Below are 17,874 nucleotides of genomic sequence, written 5' to 3'. Positions count from 1 at the left end.
TGCTAAAATTTTTATTTCTGGAAAAGAAGGTATCTTTTATTGTGAAAGAAGCAAAGCATTCACTGTCGCGTAAATTCCTTCATCAGAAGCGTGCCAGTTAATTCTGACGACACGGGAATAATTTTAGTCACTGAATGAGAGCGGAATTTTACGGGGATCGCTCCTACTCTCTGCCCCCTCCCTTCTCCGGAGCTGTACCACAGGCGACCTCGGCGCTCTCTGCGAATCACTCAGCCCGGGTGCAGCTGGTTGGATGTGTGTATGTGTGTTGTGTGTGTTCTGCCGGCGAACTCTCTGTGCCATTGTAACACACTAGGCTACCTCAACAATCTCTTCATTTGTTTTTCTTCACTGCGATAAAGCCAACAAATGGCTGCCTATAACGTTTTCATTGGAATTTTCACAGTGTTACTTGTATATATGCATACGGGTAAGTATTTTTGTAATTATAATTGAATTTTATAGCTCTTTTGAAATTATTTTTGTGTATTCACCTTTCCAGTTTAAATTATGGGACTAACAAAATACACTTCCTTAGTATTCTAATATGCAAGCGTTATAAGTTTCTTTGTAGTAAGCAATATATTTTTAAGATCATTGCAGGTTAATATTAGAGTTCTGTGCAATATTCAGTAAGAATTTGTAAACTGGTATGTATGCATTTGAAGTATTTGTGACAGCAGTGATAATAATAATAACAATACTAATAGTGATAGACATAATTGGAATAGTATAATTCAATGCGTGATGAAATTACAACCTTTGTGTCGCCAATGTAGCTACGCATTTGGGGGCATAATATTTATCAGTTTACATATATCCGTGAAACAACGTAATATTCCATTGCAATATTCAGAACGTGATATTTTACTTTGGATTCTGTGAACTGCTATCAGGATTTTCGAATAAGAGGAATTAATATTTTCATGAAAGTGAATTAAATGCTTGAAGAATTTTGAGACAATTTTGGAATATGAGAAATCTGTTTAGCGTAATCTTCATATAGACTACCATCCTCATTCTGCCAGGAGTTTGTTTAAGTCATGAGCTGATGATGATATAATCGTTGGTTATAATTTCTATGTGCCTTTAATTGGGGTTTAGTGTCTGTGAAATTGAACGCAATTTTAAAATGTAATAATAGTAATACATACATACACACTTACAATTTCTATTAATTTTCGAGGAATAATCACTACTACATTTAAAACCAAACATTTTTTTCATGTCACTTAAAAAACGAATAATTTTGTGGATATTCCCGCAGTTTTTAAAATAAATTCTTCATGTTTTACACCTGGCATTTCGTTCCCTAAGAAGAATCAATAACTTGGTGGTGCCACCTGTACAAAATAAAATGGAATTGTTACAGTGGGACAGACAGTTACATCCGCACTAGGGGAATATCTGGAGGTTTTTCTTGTAGCGCTTTATGAAATCTACGTGCTCACGGAAGGATATTCTTTCCATCCTAAAATGAGGTCAGTAAAATTTTCCTTACAATGCAAAGCAGAACGGCGTCCTGAAATACTGGATCGATATCCCGAGAACATGATGCGTACTGTAAGACTAAGGCTGGGTCATCTTGGAACTCGAGGCCGGCAGATCTCCTCATTTTCACAGACCTGGCTCTCATACAGATTTTTAAATGAAATGCAGACATTTTTCTTTATCTCAGCCCATTGCCCATGCATCAAGGATGTAGAAATATGCATGTCGGTTACGGATTCATAGACTAAATTAACATACATACTACTTAGATTACGGATTAAGAGTCGAAGAAAGGAAGCTTTTCGAGAAACCATGACACCTACTTTTCTCAAAATTATTCAGTCTCTATAACGATAATATAAAAATTACAAACTTACAATTGTATGATTCGTTGCCCTTTTTTGCGCAATTTGCACCAGTATACATTCCGACTTCATTAAAATTGCCCAGTATTATTTCAGTTTCGCACCATCGCCATCTTTATAATTGTTGACATAAAAGGTGCACGCCATGCAGAATGCGTTTATGGCGCATCTCCAGGAAGCACGTCATGTAGTTCTGGAGGCTGACTGTTTCCTGCCATCAAACGGAAAGCTAAATACAGATTTCACACAGTTATCATGTTTTACACTCTGCAGAACAAGTTACTTGAATACAAGTTGCATATTTTCCTCAGGCCTATTCCAATTCATATGAGCCTGGATATCTCTGTCAGTATAGTGACAATGCTACAAGCTGGATGACGGAGGAGCTAGGGTTCGATTTCCAGAATGTGAAGGAAGTTTCCCTGTTCTCCATAACGTCCAGGACGGCCCTGGGGCCTACCTGGCCTCCTGTGCATTGGGTATGTGGGAACTGCCCAAATTCAAGCAAACATTACAGTGACAACGAAAGTATCTTTGCCTAGCAACGGCTGTTTACTCGCCGTTGCTAAACTATGATACTTGTGTTGTCACTGTTACGTTTGCTTGAATTTGGGGAGTTCCCACAGGTACAAGTGGGTGTTTCCTTAGGGGTAAAGCTGCAGGGGCATGAAGCTGACCACTCGCCTCCGTCTAGTGCCGGGTAAAGTGTGATTGAGCTATACCCTCACCCCTCCCCCCCGTATATGTTCATGACTTGGTGCTTGCTTAATTAAGCTCACGGATGACTCCACCTTATCAGTACTCATAAAATTAGAACTTTATATTACGTGGTACTAATGTTATCACTGCAGTCACTGTAATGCTATTTATGTTAGGATATTAAGACACACAACATTGCAGTGGAATGTAGTAACATAAATCCAGTGTCGTTACAATTTGGCACATCGTTCAGGAAATATTAAAAGTGGACAAGGCACATGGAAGTTCTGTAATCTTATGTTCTCCCGTATAACCAAGAAAATAGGCAAGAAATAGTGAATTTTTAAGGAAAAAATCAGAGAAATGTTTGTGCTGTGTTTAACAGAAGAAATAGAATGTAATTTCAACAACTTATTCTCGTGATGTGGCAATATCCGTACTAACCATCTCAATTGATACGACACCGCCGGTTCTATTGCTAGCCTCAACTAGAAGAGGCCAGCCTATCGCAGCCGACGGAGAAGATAATGGAAGACAGAATAATGCAATAAGATAATAGAGGTTACGAAGTGGATCGCAGTTCTCGAGTTAAGATAGGGCCGATCTTACAGCACTGGCCACATAGCCGCTAAACTGCATATCAGCATCAGAGTTACTGTAATCAGTTTCATTTCATTACTTGACATCTCTGCAGTACTACAAAACGTTAGATTTTCCGAGAGAGACAGAGGAAAAAACGAAACGCTTTCGCATGAACATTTGCTTCCCTTTATCGTGTAGGTCAAATCAAAAGGCTTCCTGTTAAAGCACGCAGCTTAAAATCTGAAAATTCTCACTCTTCTGGTATGCAATGCCGTATAGTCCGGTAAAAATCCAACGATTTTTCTAATACCTCTACCTTCATGTTCGAAGTGTAAGGTAAGCTTGTAGCTGGTTCTAGTTTTACTTGGTTTCCTCGTTGATCTTGAAGATGGAGGCAGTACTGTCCCCGAAACGTCGGTGGACTTCCATTGGATTTCATGGTGTTACATGGTAGGAGAGAATACTCTTCATAGTCCGAGCTGAGAGAACTTTAAATCTCACGTTTTGGTTTATAGTGTTCAATAGAGCGTGTGTTGTTCCTCTACTTAAATTTGAAGGAGTTCATAATTATGTGTGTGTGGATATTATATGTAGTTACAAAGATTTCTTATTTCTTCACACTCTTCTGATCATAATACGTACATAAACATACATACATACACACACCCATTCATACACACATACACAGTCATACAGTGTGCATACATACACAAATATACACACATACATACATACACATAAACATTCATACACACGTACAGTCATACAGTGTACATACATACATACACACATAATGCATAAATATATACATATATACATACATGCATACACACACATACACACATAAGGAGTGGGCCTAGCTACTGGCCCTCGCACGGCGACGTTAAGTGATCTATTGTGCATCCTCCGCCATTTTTATCCCTTCAGCAGTCATAAACTTCGAATTACGTGAGGATTCTGCTTATAGGGGCGTTATGATAGTTGTCTGGTTCCAGGTGATCAAATGTTTAATACTTGTAAGCTATAGCCTCACACCCACATAGGATGTGTGTGGTTGTTTCGTCTTTTTTTTAGACATCTTTCGCAAATAGGGCTGTCTGTCAGTTGCATTTTGAAATGGTGTCCTTTTGGGTGACAGAGTCCTGTAATTAGTCCTACCATACACCTTAACTGGTTTCTGTTTAAACTTAACAATTCCTCAGATCTTATGGCAGAAGGTCATTGTATGAGTCCCTTTGCCTGTTGAGGACTCCCAGTGTTTTTATAGTCACTGTTTGTAACTCCTACTGAGATGCCGCAAACTGGTTCAGGTTCAGTAAATAGACATTCGGGTCCTAATTTTGCCAATTGGTCAGCAGTTTCATTCCCAGCGATACCCTCATGACCTGGCACCCATATCAGCTGAACTCTGTTATGTCTGGCCAGTTGTGAGGGATTGGTTGCAGTCCCAGACCAGTTTTGAGATGATCCGGTAATTGTCAAGTGCTTTAATTGCAGCTCCACTGTCTGATAGAATATAGATGTTTCTGTTTCTATACTCGTACTTCCCTCTGGGTTCTTGACTGCGCATGCCCGAGCAGACCAGTTTATCTCCATTTGGGTCCCTGGGTCTGCAGAAACTGGTGTGATGGCCTCCATTTTTACCCTCCATTCAGTAATCTGGATCCCGGAGGGGGTTGACACACACGCTACTTCCCTCTTGGAGACCGACTCTGAGCATAATGGGCCCATTACTGTCTCTTCTCCCAGCAGGGGTTCTGCTTCAGGATCTCTTAGGACCTTAACATTTCCTTGAGAAAGTCCTATATAATTCCTGTTCCCGGTCCCTTTGTTAGTTATGTGGGAATCCGGTCTATGAGAAGGATTAGTCTCTGGCCTTTTGCTTCAGGTTGCTTGTCAAGGATCCTCAAGTGTTCAGCATGAAGCACTGGGTTAAGATCCTTAATCCACTTCAGCAAATCATTAGACTCCTGGCAATATTATCTTCTGTACTGAAAAACATTTGGGGCGGTTACTGGCATCCGTAGCCTTCAGCCTGGCCCTGATCCTAGCCTGTGATTGTCAATGGCCCTAATGCTAATTTGGCGGGCACGTAAATGAGTGCACCTCCCTCCCTCCAGCCTGAAGGATCTTCGGTCTGGTAGTTCTCGTTTTGGAATCCCATGGAACAACATTCCCAGTTCATGAAGGATTTAATCCTGGTCGTCTTCGGTTAGCTTATCTTCAGGGTGATTTTCACTTAAGATGGTTATCTCAATGTTGATCAGCGCCTCCCTGGGCCTTTTCAGAAGACTGGCTCTTTTCGTAGGAATACTATCCCCAGGCCTCGGCCCCAGGGCCACGCAGCCCTCGGCATGATACTTCACACCTTGGTAAAGGTGGGCCATTGCCCTGTTCGCTCTTTCTTCAGCGTTACTCCCTGCGCGACGAGGACGCCAGGGATGGCTTTTGGAGGGGTCCAATCGTAGTAACTATTTATATTCTGAACTGTTATTATAGCTTCGCAACTCTCAACACGTGCTTAATTTATCTGTGAAACATTTACCTGCGAACCACTGCAACTGCACCAGGCACACAAGTTTATACCGAGCATAGTTGTGTTTCCGCATAAGCATATCCTGCCAACAGTTTGTCTTCTTACAAGTTACGTAACTTATCATGAGTGATATCTGTGATCTCATTACTAATCTCTTCTACAGTTCGCTATCATTTCTTAGTATCTCTGGCCAGGACATGTTCCCTTTGCGAATTCTCCCTAAGAATGTGTTTACTGCTCTCAAGACACTTCAGCGAGAGGAGAAGGGCACTGTATAGTCCGAGTTATTGGCGGCGGCGTCGTTAGACATTAAATAAAATGGAACAGAAAGGCTTGTTAATTTGTCTGCTCTCATATATCCAGTGGCCCGGAAATCATCATTTGGAAACAATTTGGGAAGGAAGAAGGGAATTACTCTCATTGCATCAATTTTCTCTGATCTGTCAAATACACAAGATAAGGGTTATTGACTAATTTCATTTCTTCAGCAGAAAGGTGTTCAATATTGATAATTCTTATGTGTTTTTTTCAAAGTAAAAGAGGACGCCTTTCATTGAGGTAGCGTCTACTTTTCTGCCTTTCTGTGTCTGCTATAAATTAGTGCCTACATTGTTAGATAAATGTTTCTTAAAATTTGATACGGGTAAATTTCACTAAAATTTGTAGGGCAGATCCGCTTTGCAGCCATATTGGTCCATAACAAAATCTCGGTTTCATTGGGCGATTAATAGACTTTTCCATATACCCATAAATCGTTTTACAATATTAATGACATTCGACATGACAATCTTTCACTAAACTTTGCTTAGAAATTTCGAATTTTCAGCCATATTGAGCCATAATGCAACTTAGATTACATACGGCAACAAATGGTCATTTTCATTCATTCTATACACCGCTTCGCCGATTTCGATGAAATTCGGTACAGAAGACTTTTACTAAAAATAATTTCTGGGAAATTCCACGTTTCAGCCATACTGATCCATAACGAAGGGCAGTTTACATGGATTTTATCAAGTATGTCATAAACCGCACAACAGCTTTTGTTGAAATTTAATGCGGTAGATCTTCCATCAAAACGTGGGGAAGTTCTGATTTTGAGTCTTATTGAGCCATAACACAGTTTACTTTGCACAAGACCATAAATTGTCATTTTACGTATCCCATAAACAATTCGCAGATATTGTTGAAAAAGAAATACGTGGAAAAATTTAACCGACGTTGTCGGAAATTCCGATTTTAGGCCAAACTGATCCGCCTGAAATCATAGTTTGAAAAAAAATTGTCACGTATTCCATAACTTATTCATATATTTTTTTTTCTAATTCGGCTTGGGGAAATTTCAGAATTCATTGTGGGAGAATCACTAGTTGGAATTTAATTATTCTGTCTTAAAATAGCTTAATAAACCTCAAAGAATTCCGTTTGTAATTTTGTGTACTACATTGTGGAGAACATCTTTCAAACTTCGTTTGTTGTGGATAAGTTCAGAGCTCTTTTGAAGTTTCTGAATATGTTCAACATTTCATACACATCCCAACGTATAGAAAGGCTGTGGGGAGTTCAATATTTAGTTTCAACTTAGCAATATGTAGTTGATAACAATCGTAAAAAACAAGAGGGTCATGTAACTGATATATATAAAATAAATCCTAATGAACTATTATCAGTTGGCACGGATGTACGGATATATTTAACCCTGACAGCATCCCAGACAATCGATTTTTGTTTCTTCAATGTAGTTTTACTCATATGCAGTTACAATTATGATTAGTATCTGGGATGTGGCGCCGTACACTCTGGTAGAAGAGTAAATCAAGCAAGCAGAAAGCATTGTACATGCTAGAATATGGTATTCTTTACAGTCACTGCCATGAAGCCTCAGGTTTCCTATTACTAGTATTAATTTGCATAGGTTTTCGAAAAATATCTGAAAATACCAGTGTTCTGAAACAAATGCAAATGTAATATAACAACATAAAAAATCTGTAAGACACGAACTTGAATGAAAAATAACATTATGTTCCCTCCCTTTCTGATGGCTGGAATGTGTTCTTCATTACTTATGTGATCACAAGACCATAAAGTCTTCTTCTTTTTTTCTTCCTCAATCAATTCAACCATGAACTTTTTATTTACATGTCAGTGCATCTCAGTATTTTCCATTTCATTAACCTTTGAACGAGCTGGACGGTTTTAATTCTGCTCGATATGAAGGCCATTTTATTGAAGATGATTCTGACACCAGTAATTTTTATATCTTCGCAGTATTGACGTTATACACTGGCGCAATGCAATGTACATATAAACCAGATTTTGTAAATATATAATGCAGATATTTCAGTAACTAGATTTACTTGTTACGCGATTTTGCATGTTAAAACTGCTACGGTGATCAACAACATACTTGATAACGCCGTGCTTATTCAGCTGTGGTCCGTTCTTATATAATATAAATCTTGGGACGCTAAAAGCATTTAATTGAAGAAGAAACCTATGACCTCGAGAGTTCTGGAAATTGTACTAAATACTACATTTGGGCCGCGCCATAGCTCAAGCGGTTAGTAGCTGGCTTCCTACCGCGGCGGCCCGGGTTCGATCCCGGGTCAAGTGCGATTTGTGGTGGACAAAGTAGCGCTGGGACAGGTTTTCTCCGAGTGCTTCTGTTTCCCCTGACAATCTTCACTCGACCAATTGCTCCACAATCACCCTCACCTATCATCTGGGGCTGGTACAATAGGCCAGAATTGGCCGCAGTACAAGGGACTTAGTCCAACCCCACTAGCAATAAGAAATACATTTTATAAAATAAATATATTCACTAAGCGGTGCTAAAGGTACACAAATGTGGACACTACAATACCGACAAACACATGCCTTCCACTTCAGGCCGTGGCTGCCATCTTTGTCTCCAATTCGAAATTGCAGATGATTCTGGCAGCTAAAATATGCTCGTATATAGCAACAGCATAGCAAGTACTCGCCTTTTATAGACACATGCGTCACCCTTATTTGTATTGTAACGGATATGGTCAAAGTGTTTCTAGGCAACGGCTCAGTAAACACGATCCGACGAGCAACGATGGAAGGTGTGTCTCAGTGGACGAATGTTATAGCTCGCTGCTACACAACAGTCAGCGCGCCAATGAAATCGCTCGCTAGAAATCACGCGACTTATGTTTTCTATGTTGTCCGTGAGGAGCCTGTATAAATAAGTCATGTTGTAGCTTAGATAACAGCAAAAGTCATAACCTTACCGAAACCTGGTAAGGACCCAAAATTCCCTCAAAATTTACGTCCGATTAGCATCCTGCCCACAACAGAAAAACTATTCGAGAAAGTCATTCTGAAAATATTTCAAAGGCATATTGAAGATAGAGGCCTGCTCAACGCAAGCCAGTTTGGTTTTTGTGCATGTCACAGCACGACACTGCAATGTATGAGGCTGGTTGGACCAAGTGACCCTTAATTTCATCAATAAAATGTCTACGGCTGCGGTGTTCTTGGGCATTGAAAAGGCCTTTGATACTACATGGCACTCGGGCTTGCTATATAAGTTGTCAAAACTGGAATTTTCGATCAGTCGAATCAAGCTTATTGGATCATTTCTTTCACAACAAAAATTCACTGTTTCGGTGGAAAGCGAAATGTCTATACCAAGGGAAATGCAAGCAAGGGTTCCACAAGTTTCGGTCCTGTCCTCTACTCTTTTCCATATGTACACAAATGATGCCCCCCCAAACAAACGGCGATCAGCTAACCCTCTTTGCAGACGACACTTGTCTGTATGCGACAGGGTTTTGTTGTTAGAAAACTTCAGCGCAGTCTCAGCTCAATGGAGACCCGGTGTGAGCACTGGAATATCAAAATTAATGAAGATAATACTCAGGGGATCTATACGTACTTCTCTCGCAGTCCGCCTATGTCTCATCTTACATTGAATGGAAGATATATTCCATTTATAAATTGTGTAAAATATCTCGGAGTAATCTTTGATAGGAGGGTTACATGGAGATTGCACCTATAAATGTTCTGAAGGCCTTGGTTTCGATCATTTCTATTCCTTATTCAAAAGTGACCGATTAAGCGCTAACATTAAGCTGACCCTCCACAAAGCTCTCATTAGATCTTTAATGACTTATGTTAGTCCTGCCTAGGAATTCGCGGCAGATACCCATCTAATGAAATTGTAGCGCCTACAAAACAAGGTTCTCCTTGGCAATTTTCCAAGGCACACACTGGTTCGAGATTTGCACATGGCTTTCAAAATTCCGTACGTATATGACTATATAACAAAATTATGCAGACAACAAGCGGAAGTCATACAAAATCATGATAACGAAAATGTTCGCAAAGTTGGACGAGGCGAAGCCCGACATATAAAGTATAAGAGAATTAAATTTGGCGGCGGTCAATCATACGACCACTCATGTGACTAGACTGCCGTTGTAGCGGAAGCTACTAGAAATAGGGCATAATCTGCTGTACTGAAGTCTGGACTGAGAGAGGTCCTGTATATATTTAATACACTTATTATCATATTTAACATGTAAAATGTAAATATCCTTTATATTATGACAAATGACTTACTACTACAGATATTGACTCTGACAAAAGACAGACCCGTCCTCTCGTCAGAGAGGGCGCCTCACAATAACAAGACATAAACTGTCAAACAGTAATAAATATCTGGTCATAAGCCCCAGAGTGGCCTCGACACGAAGACTGACTGACCGATTGACCGTCAGTCGCAATGTGACTTGACTTTGACTTTGACTTTGACTTAGATTAGAGCAGAGTGCAGTACAGTGCAGTGTAGTCGAAGAGCCCAGAAGAGTTTTATTTGAGTTCCGAGGTTCCGTTGTAATTGAACAAGAAATAAGACGACTTCATAGTGATTGGAAGTGCTAGATTCTGTGTTGAGATCCGTTGCCAGATGATGACTAGTGAAGATGCAGAATCCTAGTGCGTGTGCAGCGGTGAACTGTGAATTGTGTAAATTAGTAATAGCGCTGCATTAATTGTAATTCAGAGATATTTTAACCGAAGTGTCAATATATCCAATCATCCGACCTACAACCCGTTATTTGCATCATGCGTACCACACACACACACATGTGACAGTATTATTAGGCTACTTGTCTAAAATAGGCTTACCTTATCTCCTTCCTGTCTGGTTCTTTGTAACCCCCTATCAACTTTCGAATGCCTGAATTAATCTTTATGAAATCTGGTATATACCTATATCATGGCATCTGAGTCCATCCCAACGGCATATTTCATACATCCCTTCCATCAGCCTTGTGTGTCTGTATGTGCATCGTTGCTAGGCAACGGCTAGGAAAACCGTTCCAGCGGCAAAGAATAAACGCAACAATAGAATAATTGTTGGGTGCGTCCTTTTCTATACGGACCTTGTCGCATCAAAGTAAAGTCTGTGGGTCCCCTTATCTTTGTTAGACAATGGCACGGCAAAGACGTTCCCGCGGCAACGATAAATTATTGGTGGTATCGTTTTCTATGAGACCCATGTCGTATCGAAGGAAAGTAGATGATCAATTCTTCTTAGAGCTCCCTGAATTAGTATAGCTGACATATTTCATGTGTCTCCCATTTACATCGTTAATAAAATGGCACGCCTTCTGGCTAACCCGCGTCTTGCACTGGAATTTTACTATTGAATGGTAAAATTGCCTAAATAACTAGTACGAAACGAAATTTAACCACTTAGGAATGTTTTTTGTCGACTTTTGATGTTGTGAACTGCTGCCCGACAGAACGAAATGATCTGGCAGTAACGCTCCAGACTTTGGGAGGCCTCGGTTCGGACATTGGTCGGGACATCAACCATCCCGACCGAGAGTTTTCCTGGTTTTTCTTAGTTTCTGTAAGCACATTCCGGGATAGTATCTTGATTAGGCCAGGGCCACTTCTCAAATCATTTTGAATTCATTATTCAACAGACACCCTACTACATGACGCCTGGATACTGAGAGCTTCGGAAACTGAACCACAACCCTACGGCAAAATTAAGAATTAAGTTTTGATGGTAATGCAGCCTCACTGTTTATCAGCATTCAATGACCACTTAAAATCAGTCATTTTAATGTCCGCTGAATCAGAACACAGACTAATATTGTGCGTCTTCTTTTTCCGAAGAGTGCCGAAACTATGGGTTCCATAAAATAAGAACATTTCTTGTCAAGATTAAAGTCTACGGCATTTTCAATGAGATAATTAATTGCCGACTATTTAATTAGTTTTCTGGCAGCAAGATTTTATGAAGAGATTTATGGAATATCTTAGGCCGCGCCATACCTCAAGCGGTTAGTCGCTGGCTTTCCTCAGCGACGGCCCGGGTTCGATCCCAGGTCTTTTCAATTGCGATTTGTGGTGGACAAAGTGGCGCTGAGGCGGGTTATCTCCGAGTACTTCGGTATCCCCTGCCAATCTTCATTCCACCAAATTCTTCATCATCATAATCNTTTCCCCTGCCAATCTTCATTTCACCAAATTCTCCAGCATCATAATCACCAGGGGCTGGCTACAATAGGCCAATCAGTGGCCGCCGTGCCGAGGGAACCCAGTTGGACTCCACCCCCCACTAAGCGAATTATGGAATATTTTACCTAAAATGCGATGATCCGCTAAGAAACTCGCCGTAACACACACACACACACACACATATATATATATATATCTCCAATAAATTGCACGCAACGTAACACTGACCATGGATTTGTTCGGTGAAAGTTATATGTTATATATAGCAGTATGATCATCAGAACTATGAAGTGTGTATTTTTCATTGCTTGTATGCTTATACCGAGGGGTCTGACTTCAAGTCCCAATAGGGTCAACAATTATCTCTTCTTCACGTCGTCCAGAACGGCGCTGAGGTCCACCAAACCTCCTATCCAAAGAGTGTCAGAGGAAATTTCGCCCGAGGTAAAGCGGCCTGGGCGTGAAGCTGACCACTCACCTCCAACTAGTACCGAGGTCAAGAAAATGTGGATCTATACATCCACTCCTCCATATCCCTCCATGGTGTAGTGTTTAATTAGTTAAGCATAGGGACAACTTTTTTTTTTCCTGGCACTACAGCCCCAGTGGGCCTAGGCCTACCTCCATGAACTTCTCCGTTCACAAGGATATCTTTACCTATACTTATATATGGAATGTACTGGCAATAATCTCTTCTGAACCTTTCGTCCGGTGTTCTGAATTTCTCTTTCTATGACTTGTGTACGAAGCGAATATAATAGGTTTCTCTACGTCAAAGCATTTTAGGCATATGCCAACCTTGGTTTTTGTTTTACAATCGTTTAATGTACTCGTGCCGGTCACGGTAGCCGAGCGGTCTAAGGCGTGCACTGTGTTCGCTCGCTCGGAAGCCGGGATCGTGAGTTCGAATCGCACTCAGGGCATGGATGTTTGTGTGCGTTTTTCTGTGTTTATGTATAGGTAGAGGCCTTGCGACGAGCTGATCACCCTCCCAAGGAGTCCTACCGAATGTGTAAGCTCTAGAAAAACCCAAGTGAACGGAGAAGTTCATGGAGGTAGGCCTAGGCCCACTGGGGCTCTAGTGCCAAGGGGGGGAGGAAGTACTCGTATGTCCGTAAGACACATTGGCCTGTGTCTATTGCTAATTCGTAGCTTCGCATTTTACGCTGCTCCACGATCACAAATAATATCCGCGTAAAACTGGTCAGCGAGTACAAGACTACCATACTATACATGCAGTTCTGATATTTCAGTACAGTTTTCTTTCTCTCATTTCGTAATGATATTTTAAATTAATACGTTTAAAATTGATTTACAAATGAAGAAAAAATGTATTTTTTGGGGGGGAACAGACACAAGTACAAAGATCAGAGTACCATATGCTTCTGGTGTCAGTCCAGTAGTTGCAGCAATCTTAAGCGGATTCTTGTGTTTAAGCTTGAATCTGAATCGGTTTAAACTGCCCGATACCCTGATCACTTTGCATGCATTGGCTAACGATATGCCCGGCTGTGTTGTCTGAAAGCTGATTGGCTCTAGCTTTGTGTCGAGACTAACAACTTCGATTACACTTGTCAATTAACAAGATGTCACAGATGTTACTAAACACCAAGTATAAGGTAGCCATCTACACAGCAATTGTTAATGAAGTTAATAAAATAAAATAAAAATTAATAGAAGGTCAATATTAATTTATATTGCGATAGACTTTACCACTACGTGTTTCGATCGTACAGAATATCATCACGTGGTGTATAAGTAAATTATATATTCATATATTTTTAAAATTAAAATGGATACATTATGTAATAAAAGTAGTATTAACATGTTGAAATCATGTAAAACAAATTGGGGTCAGTTGTACTAGTTTCGCTTGTGAAGTTGGTATAATATGATGAGGTAAATATTAAATGCCGGTCTTCGCTCGCTTGGAAACCGGGATCGTGGGTTAGAATCCCACTCAAGGCATGGCTGTTTAGTTTGTGTGTGTGCGTTTTTCTGTGTTTGTGTACAGGTAGAGGCCTTGCGACGAGCTGATCACCCGCCCAAGGAGTCCTACCGAATGTGTAAGATATAGAAAAACCGAAGTGAACGGAGAAGTTCATGGAGGAAGGCCTAGGCCCACTGGGGCTGTAGTGTCAAGGAAAAAAATACGTGTATAAGCATCGCACCCAATTAAAGCATGCACCTCGTTTTGTGTGACACTCAAATGAAGTCACTTGTCAGTCTGTCGAGAAACTACGTGTTTATAACGTTTCGTAGAAGTTGCAGCTTTTCTTCTCATGAGGTATTAATGAACTAATGACAAGCTTATTATTCCTTACTTCTCTAGAATACGTAATTAATTTCGCATTTTTGATAGACTTCATGAATAGTTTGTCTGTAAAATCTATCGTGCATTCGTAAATAAATGGCATCGTAATGATGTCGAGAATAATAATTATAATAATGATAATACAATATCATCATCATCATTAATGTCATTTAAAACCAATACGCTAATAAGCTCCTGGATTATTCGGATTTTAAGGAAGGGAGGAGGCACCAAGTGGTTGGAGAAACTTGCATAATGAACAGCTTTGTAATTTGTAACCTTCATTAAATATTATTAAGATAATCACATCAAGCAACATTAGATCATCAGGACAGATAGCACGCATAGGAGAGACGAGAAATGCATAGTCTGTAGGATTAAGGTCAGAAAACCTAAAGTGAAGAGGCCATTTTGAAGACTAGAGCTATCGGGCGCCATAGCGCCATAGCTCAAGAGGTTAGTCGCTGGTTTCCCACGGCGGCGGCCAGGGTTCGATCTCGATTCTGGTCAAGTAAGATTTTGGGGGAACAAAGTGGCGCTGGGGCGGGTTTTCTTCGAGTACTTCGGTTTCCCTTGCCAATCTTAATTCCACCAAATTCTCCATCATCATAATCACCCAGGGCAAGCTACAATAGGCCAATCAGTGGCCGTTCCCTACAATTCATCTATCATCCTACTAGTCGCCACTGAGAACGACGCGAAGAAAAAGCTACAAAAGAAAAAGTATATTACGCTAAAAATGAGAGCATAACTCTATGGAAGATCTTAGAGAAACAGTGTGTGGGACCGTGAGCTAAATTCACAGGGATTACAACAGCCGTAGTGACGGCATTTTGTGAATGTCATAATGAACCGCCAGGTTGCATAAAACGTGAACTTCTCAATGACTCTGCTCCATGGAGTTCTCATACCTTTCATAACAGTCCACAGGCTTGAAGGTGATGGCTTCCCCAAGGAAGCCTTAAAATTCGTCAGAGTGACGCTGGGGTATGCGGTGATGACTTCAGTTACAAATTCGAGGCATCTGAGCAATTGTGTTCACAGACCACGATACGTTGCGACAATTGTGGATCTTCGTGTGGATAGGGACAGACTGCAGCTGGACCGAAAGGAATGGCTACCGCAATGACGTGTAAAATCAATACTCATCCATACAAGCAGCGGCAAGGGGGGGAGGGGCGAGCTTCTTTGCGTCCTCTCTCACACTGCAGCGAGGGAACTGTAATTCACTAAACCGCGAATGAACGCGCTAGCTATCAGTTCACATCCTCTTCCCTCAGTTTCAACTTCATATAGCACCATGTCTGACTATACTATCCACAAGAATAGCTCTTAAGCAAACAAAACTGTAGTCGGTAAGGTCCACAGCTCAGAGTTGTGTGGAGGTAATATGTTCTTTCCAGAACATTCACACCTCTCTACAAGGCGCCACATTAAAGATGACAATCATCTTCAAATACGTATATTAACACAAGAAGTTCTGGTAACAACTAGTCGTTTACTTTCCTTGATATGACACGGACCGCATAGCCATTTTTATGTTGTTGCGTGGGTATTCGTTGCTGCAATAAGGCTATTACCGAGCCGTTGCCTAGCAAAGATAAGGGGATTTATACAGAGCTGTTTTCTCAAAACTAGAGGGGGATGCACATAGAGAGAGACAGGCTGATGGGAGGGGTTTATGCAGTAAGCCGTTGAGATGGGCTCAGGTGCCATGACATACTTGTACATAAAAAGTGTCAGCCATTCAGAAGTTGATAGGAGGGATACACAGAATGGAGATCACATTAGCCTACTTTTATTTTTTCGAAATAATGAAAGTAGGCTAAAAAAGCGTAATATAGCCTCTTAACATCAATGCAGGATTAAGTATGGGTGATCTGTTTTTTATAACATTTATGGCTATTGCAGTGTTTTACATTTTTCATAAACGCGCTTCCATTTCACCTTCTAAATTCCCCTAACATCGGCTGTATTTTTAATTTTCTTTGTAGAAGTTAATTTAGTTTGTAATTCTTGTATAGGTTCGGTGGAACACGCACTATGACCTTGAGATATGCAGTAGCTTTCAGTGGAATGTAAAATGTTCACCATCCCTTCTAGTTAATTCAATCTGCATTTATGTTTTGTGTTTAGTAGCACAGAGAAAGCTCTTCCCCTATGTGAGCTACTACCCCTGGCAGACACCATTTTACCCTCCTTCTCGCGCATCTCGGACGTACCCCACAATGCAAGTTGAGTCGAGCGAAGCTGAGCAAAACGAGTATCTGATGTTAATCGTATACCAAAGCATCTTCTTTGATCCAGTTCTTGCTGCTTTTGTTTTCAGTTACCGCAGTAGTCTCTATATCCATTTCATCTTGTACAGAGAGGACTGCATCGGTGGAAGCCCATCACAGCTTCTCTTATATAACATGATGTAATATANTTGTTGGTCTGGTTCCGAATTATCCTTCTTCGTACTATGAATGGAAACTCGCTTAGAAACACGGCTTGCAGCTTCTCTCAACTTTATTATCTAGTAACAACGGTATTGGCCACGCCATAGCTCAAGCGGTTAGTCGCTAGCTTCCAACCGCGGCGGCCCGGGTTCGATCCAGGGTCTGGTCAAGTGGGATTTGTGGTGGACAAAGTGGCGCTGGGGAAGGTTTTCTCCGAGTACTTCGGTTTCCCCTGTCAATCTTCATTCCACCAATTGATCCACAATCACCCTCACCTATCATCTAGGGCTGGTACAATAGGCCAGAAGTGGCTGCAGTACAAGGGACTTAGTCCCACCCCACTAGCAATAAAAAAACTACCTGTATTGGTGAAAATGAATTATCCTGCCGCCTGTTATCAGTTGAAGCTGAACTACAGGCCCTTATTCGGTTCTGTGGAATGTAAATTAACACAAAACTAGGTTGGAGAAAGAAGGCATATGAGTTTCTAGTTTAGCGAAAACAGAAGACCTTAATTTAGTGATCCGTGCATAATTGCCTCCAAAATAACACGTCTACCAATTATTCATGAGGTGAAAAGTTCGAAACACGGCTAGTGCACTGCTCCCAAGATAACTCCACGAGGTAGGCATATTCAGATGCTTTACAGCGTTTTCAGTATAATTTCCTCATTTTTAACAAGTTCTGGGAAGAACGAATCGCCTACTTCCCTTTGATACGATACGAATCGCATGGAAAACGACGCGTCCAACAGTTCTATTGTTGCGTGTAGTCGTTGCGGAAGGAATGTATTTACAGAGTCGTTGCCTAGCAACGACAGAAGATCATCATCATCATCATCATCAGTAATCTGTCAGACGACAGGTCCACAGTCTCTTCCAAAACAATTCCTCCACTTAATGCGATCTAGAGCTTTCTCCTTCAAATGGCAGTATCCTCTTC

The 17,874-nt window shown here is 40.8% G+C and overlaps 1 protein-coding gene across 1 annotated transcript in view; it reads left to right on the top strand.

Moving 5' to 3' along the window:
• The first annotated feature begins 206 nt into the window (after nt 1-206).
• The window catches only part of LOC111871177, a 24,059-nt gene continuing 6,391 nt past the window's right edge, over nt 207-17,874 (top strand). Inside the window, exon 1 of the mRNA XM_023864078.2 lies at nt 207-430. Coding sequence (XP_023719846.1) covers nt 370-430 — 61 coding nt within the window. The 5' untranslated portion in view covers nt 207-369. The remainder of the gene's footprint in view (nt 431-17,874) is intronic.

This window comes from Cryptotermes secundus, unplaced genomic scaffold (assembly GCF_002891405.2).
Source record: "Cryptotermes secundus unplaced genomic scaffold, Csec_1.0 scaffold419, whole genome shotgun sequence".
Taxonomy (NCBI): Eukaryota; Metazoa; Arthropoda; class Insecta; order Blattodea; family Kalotermitidae; genus Cryptotermes; species Cryptotermes secundus.
Note: the sequence above shows the minus strand (reverse complement) of the source record. Positions and strands in the feature narration are given on the sequence as shown.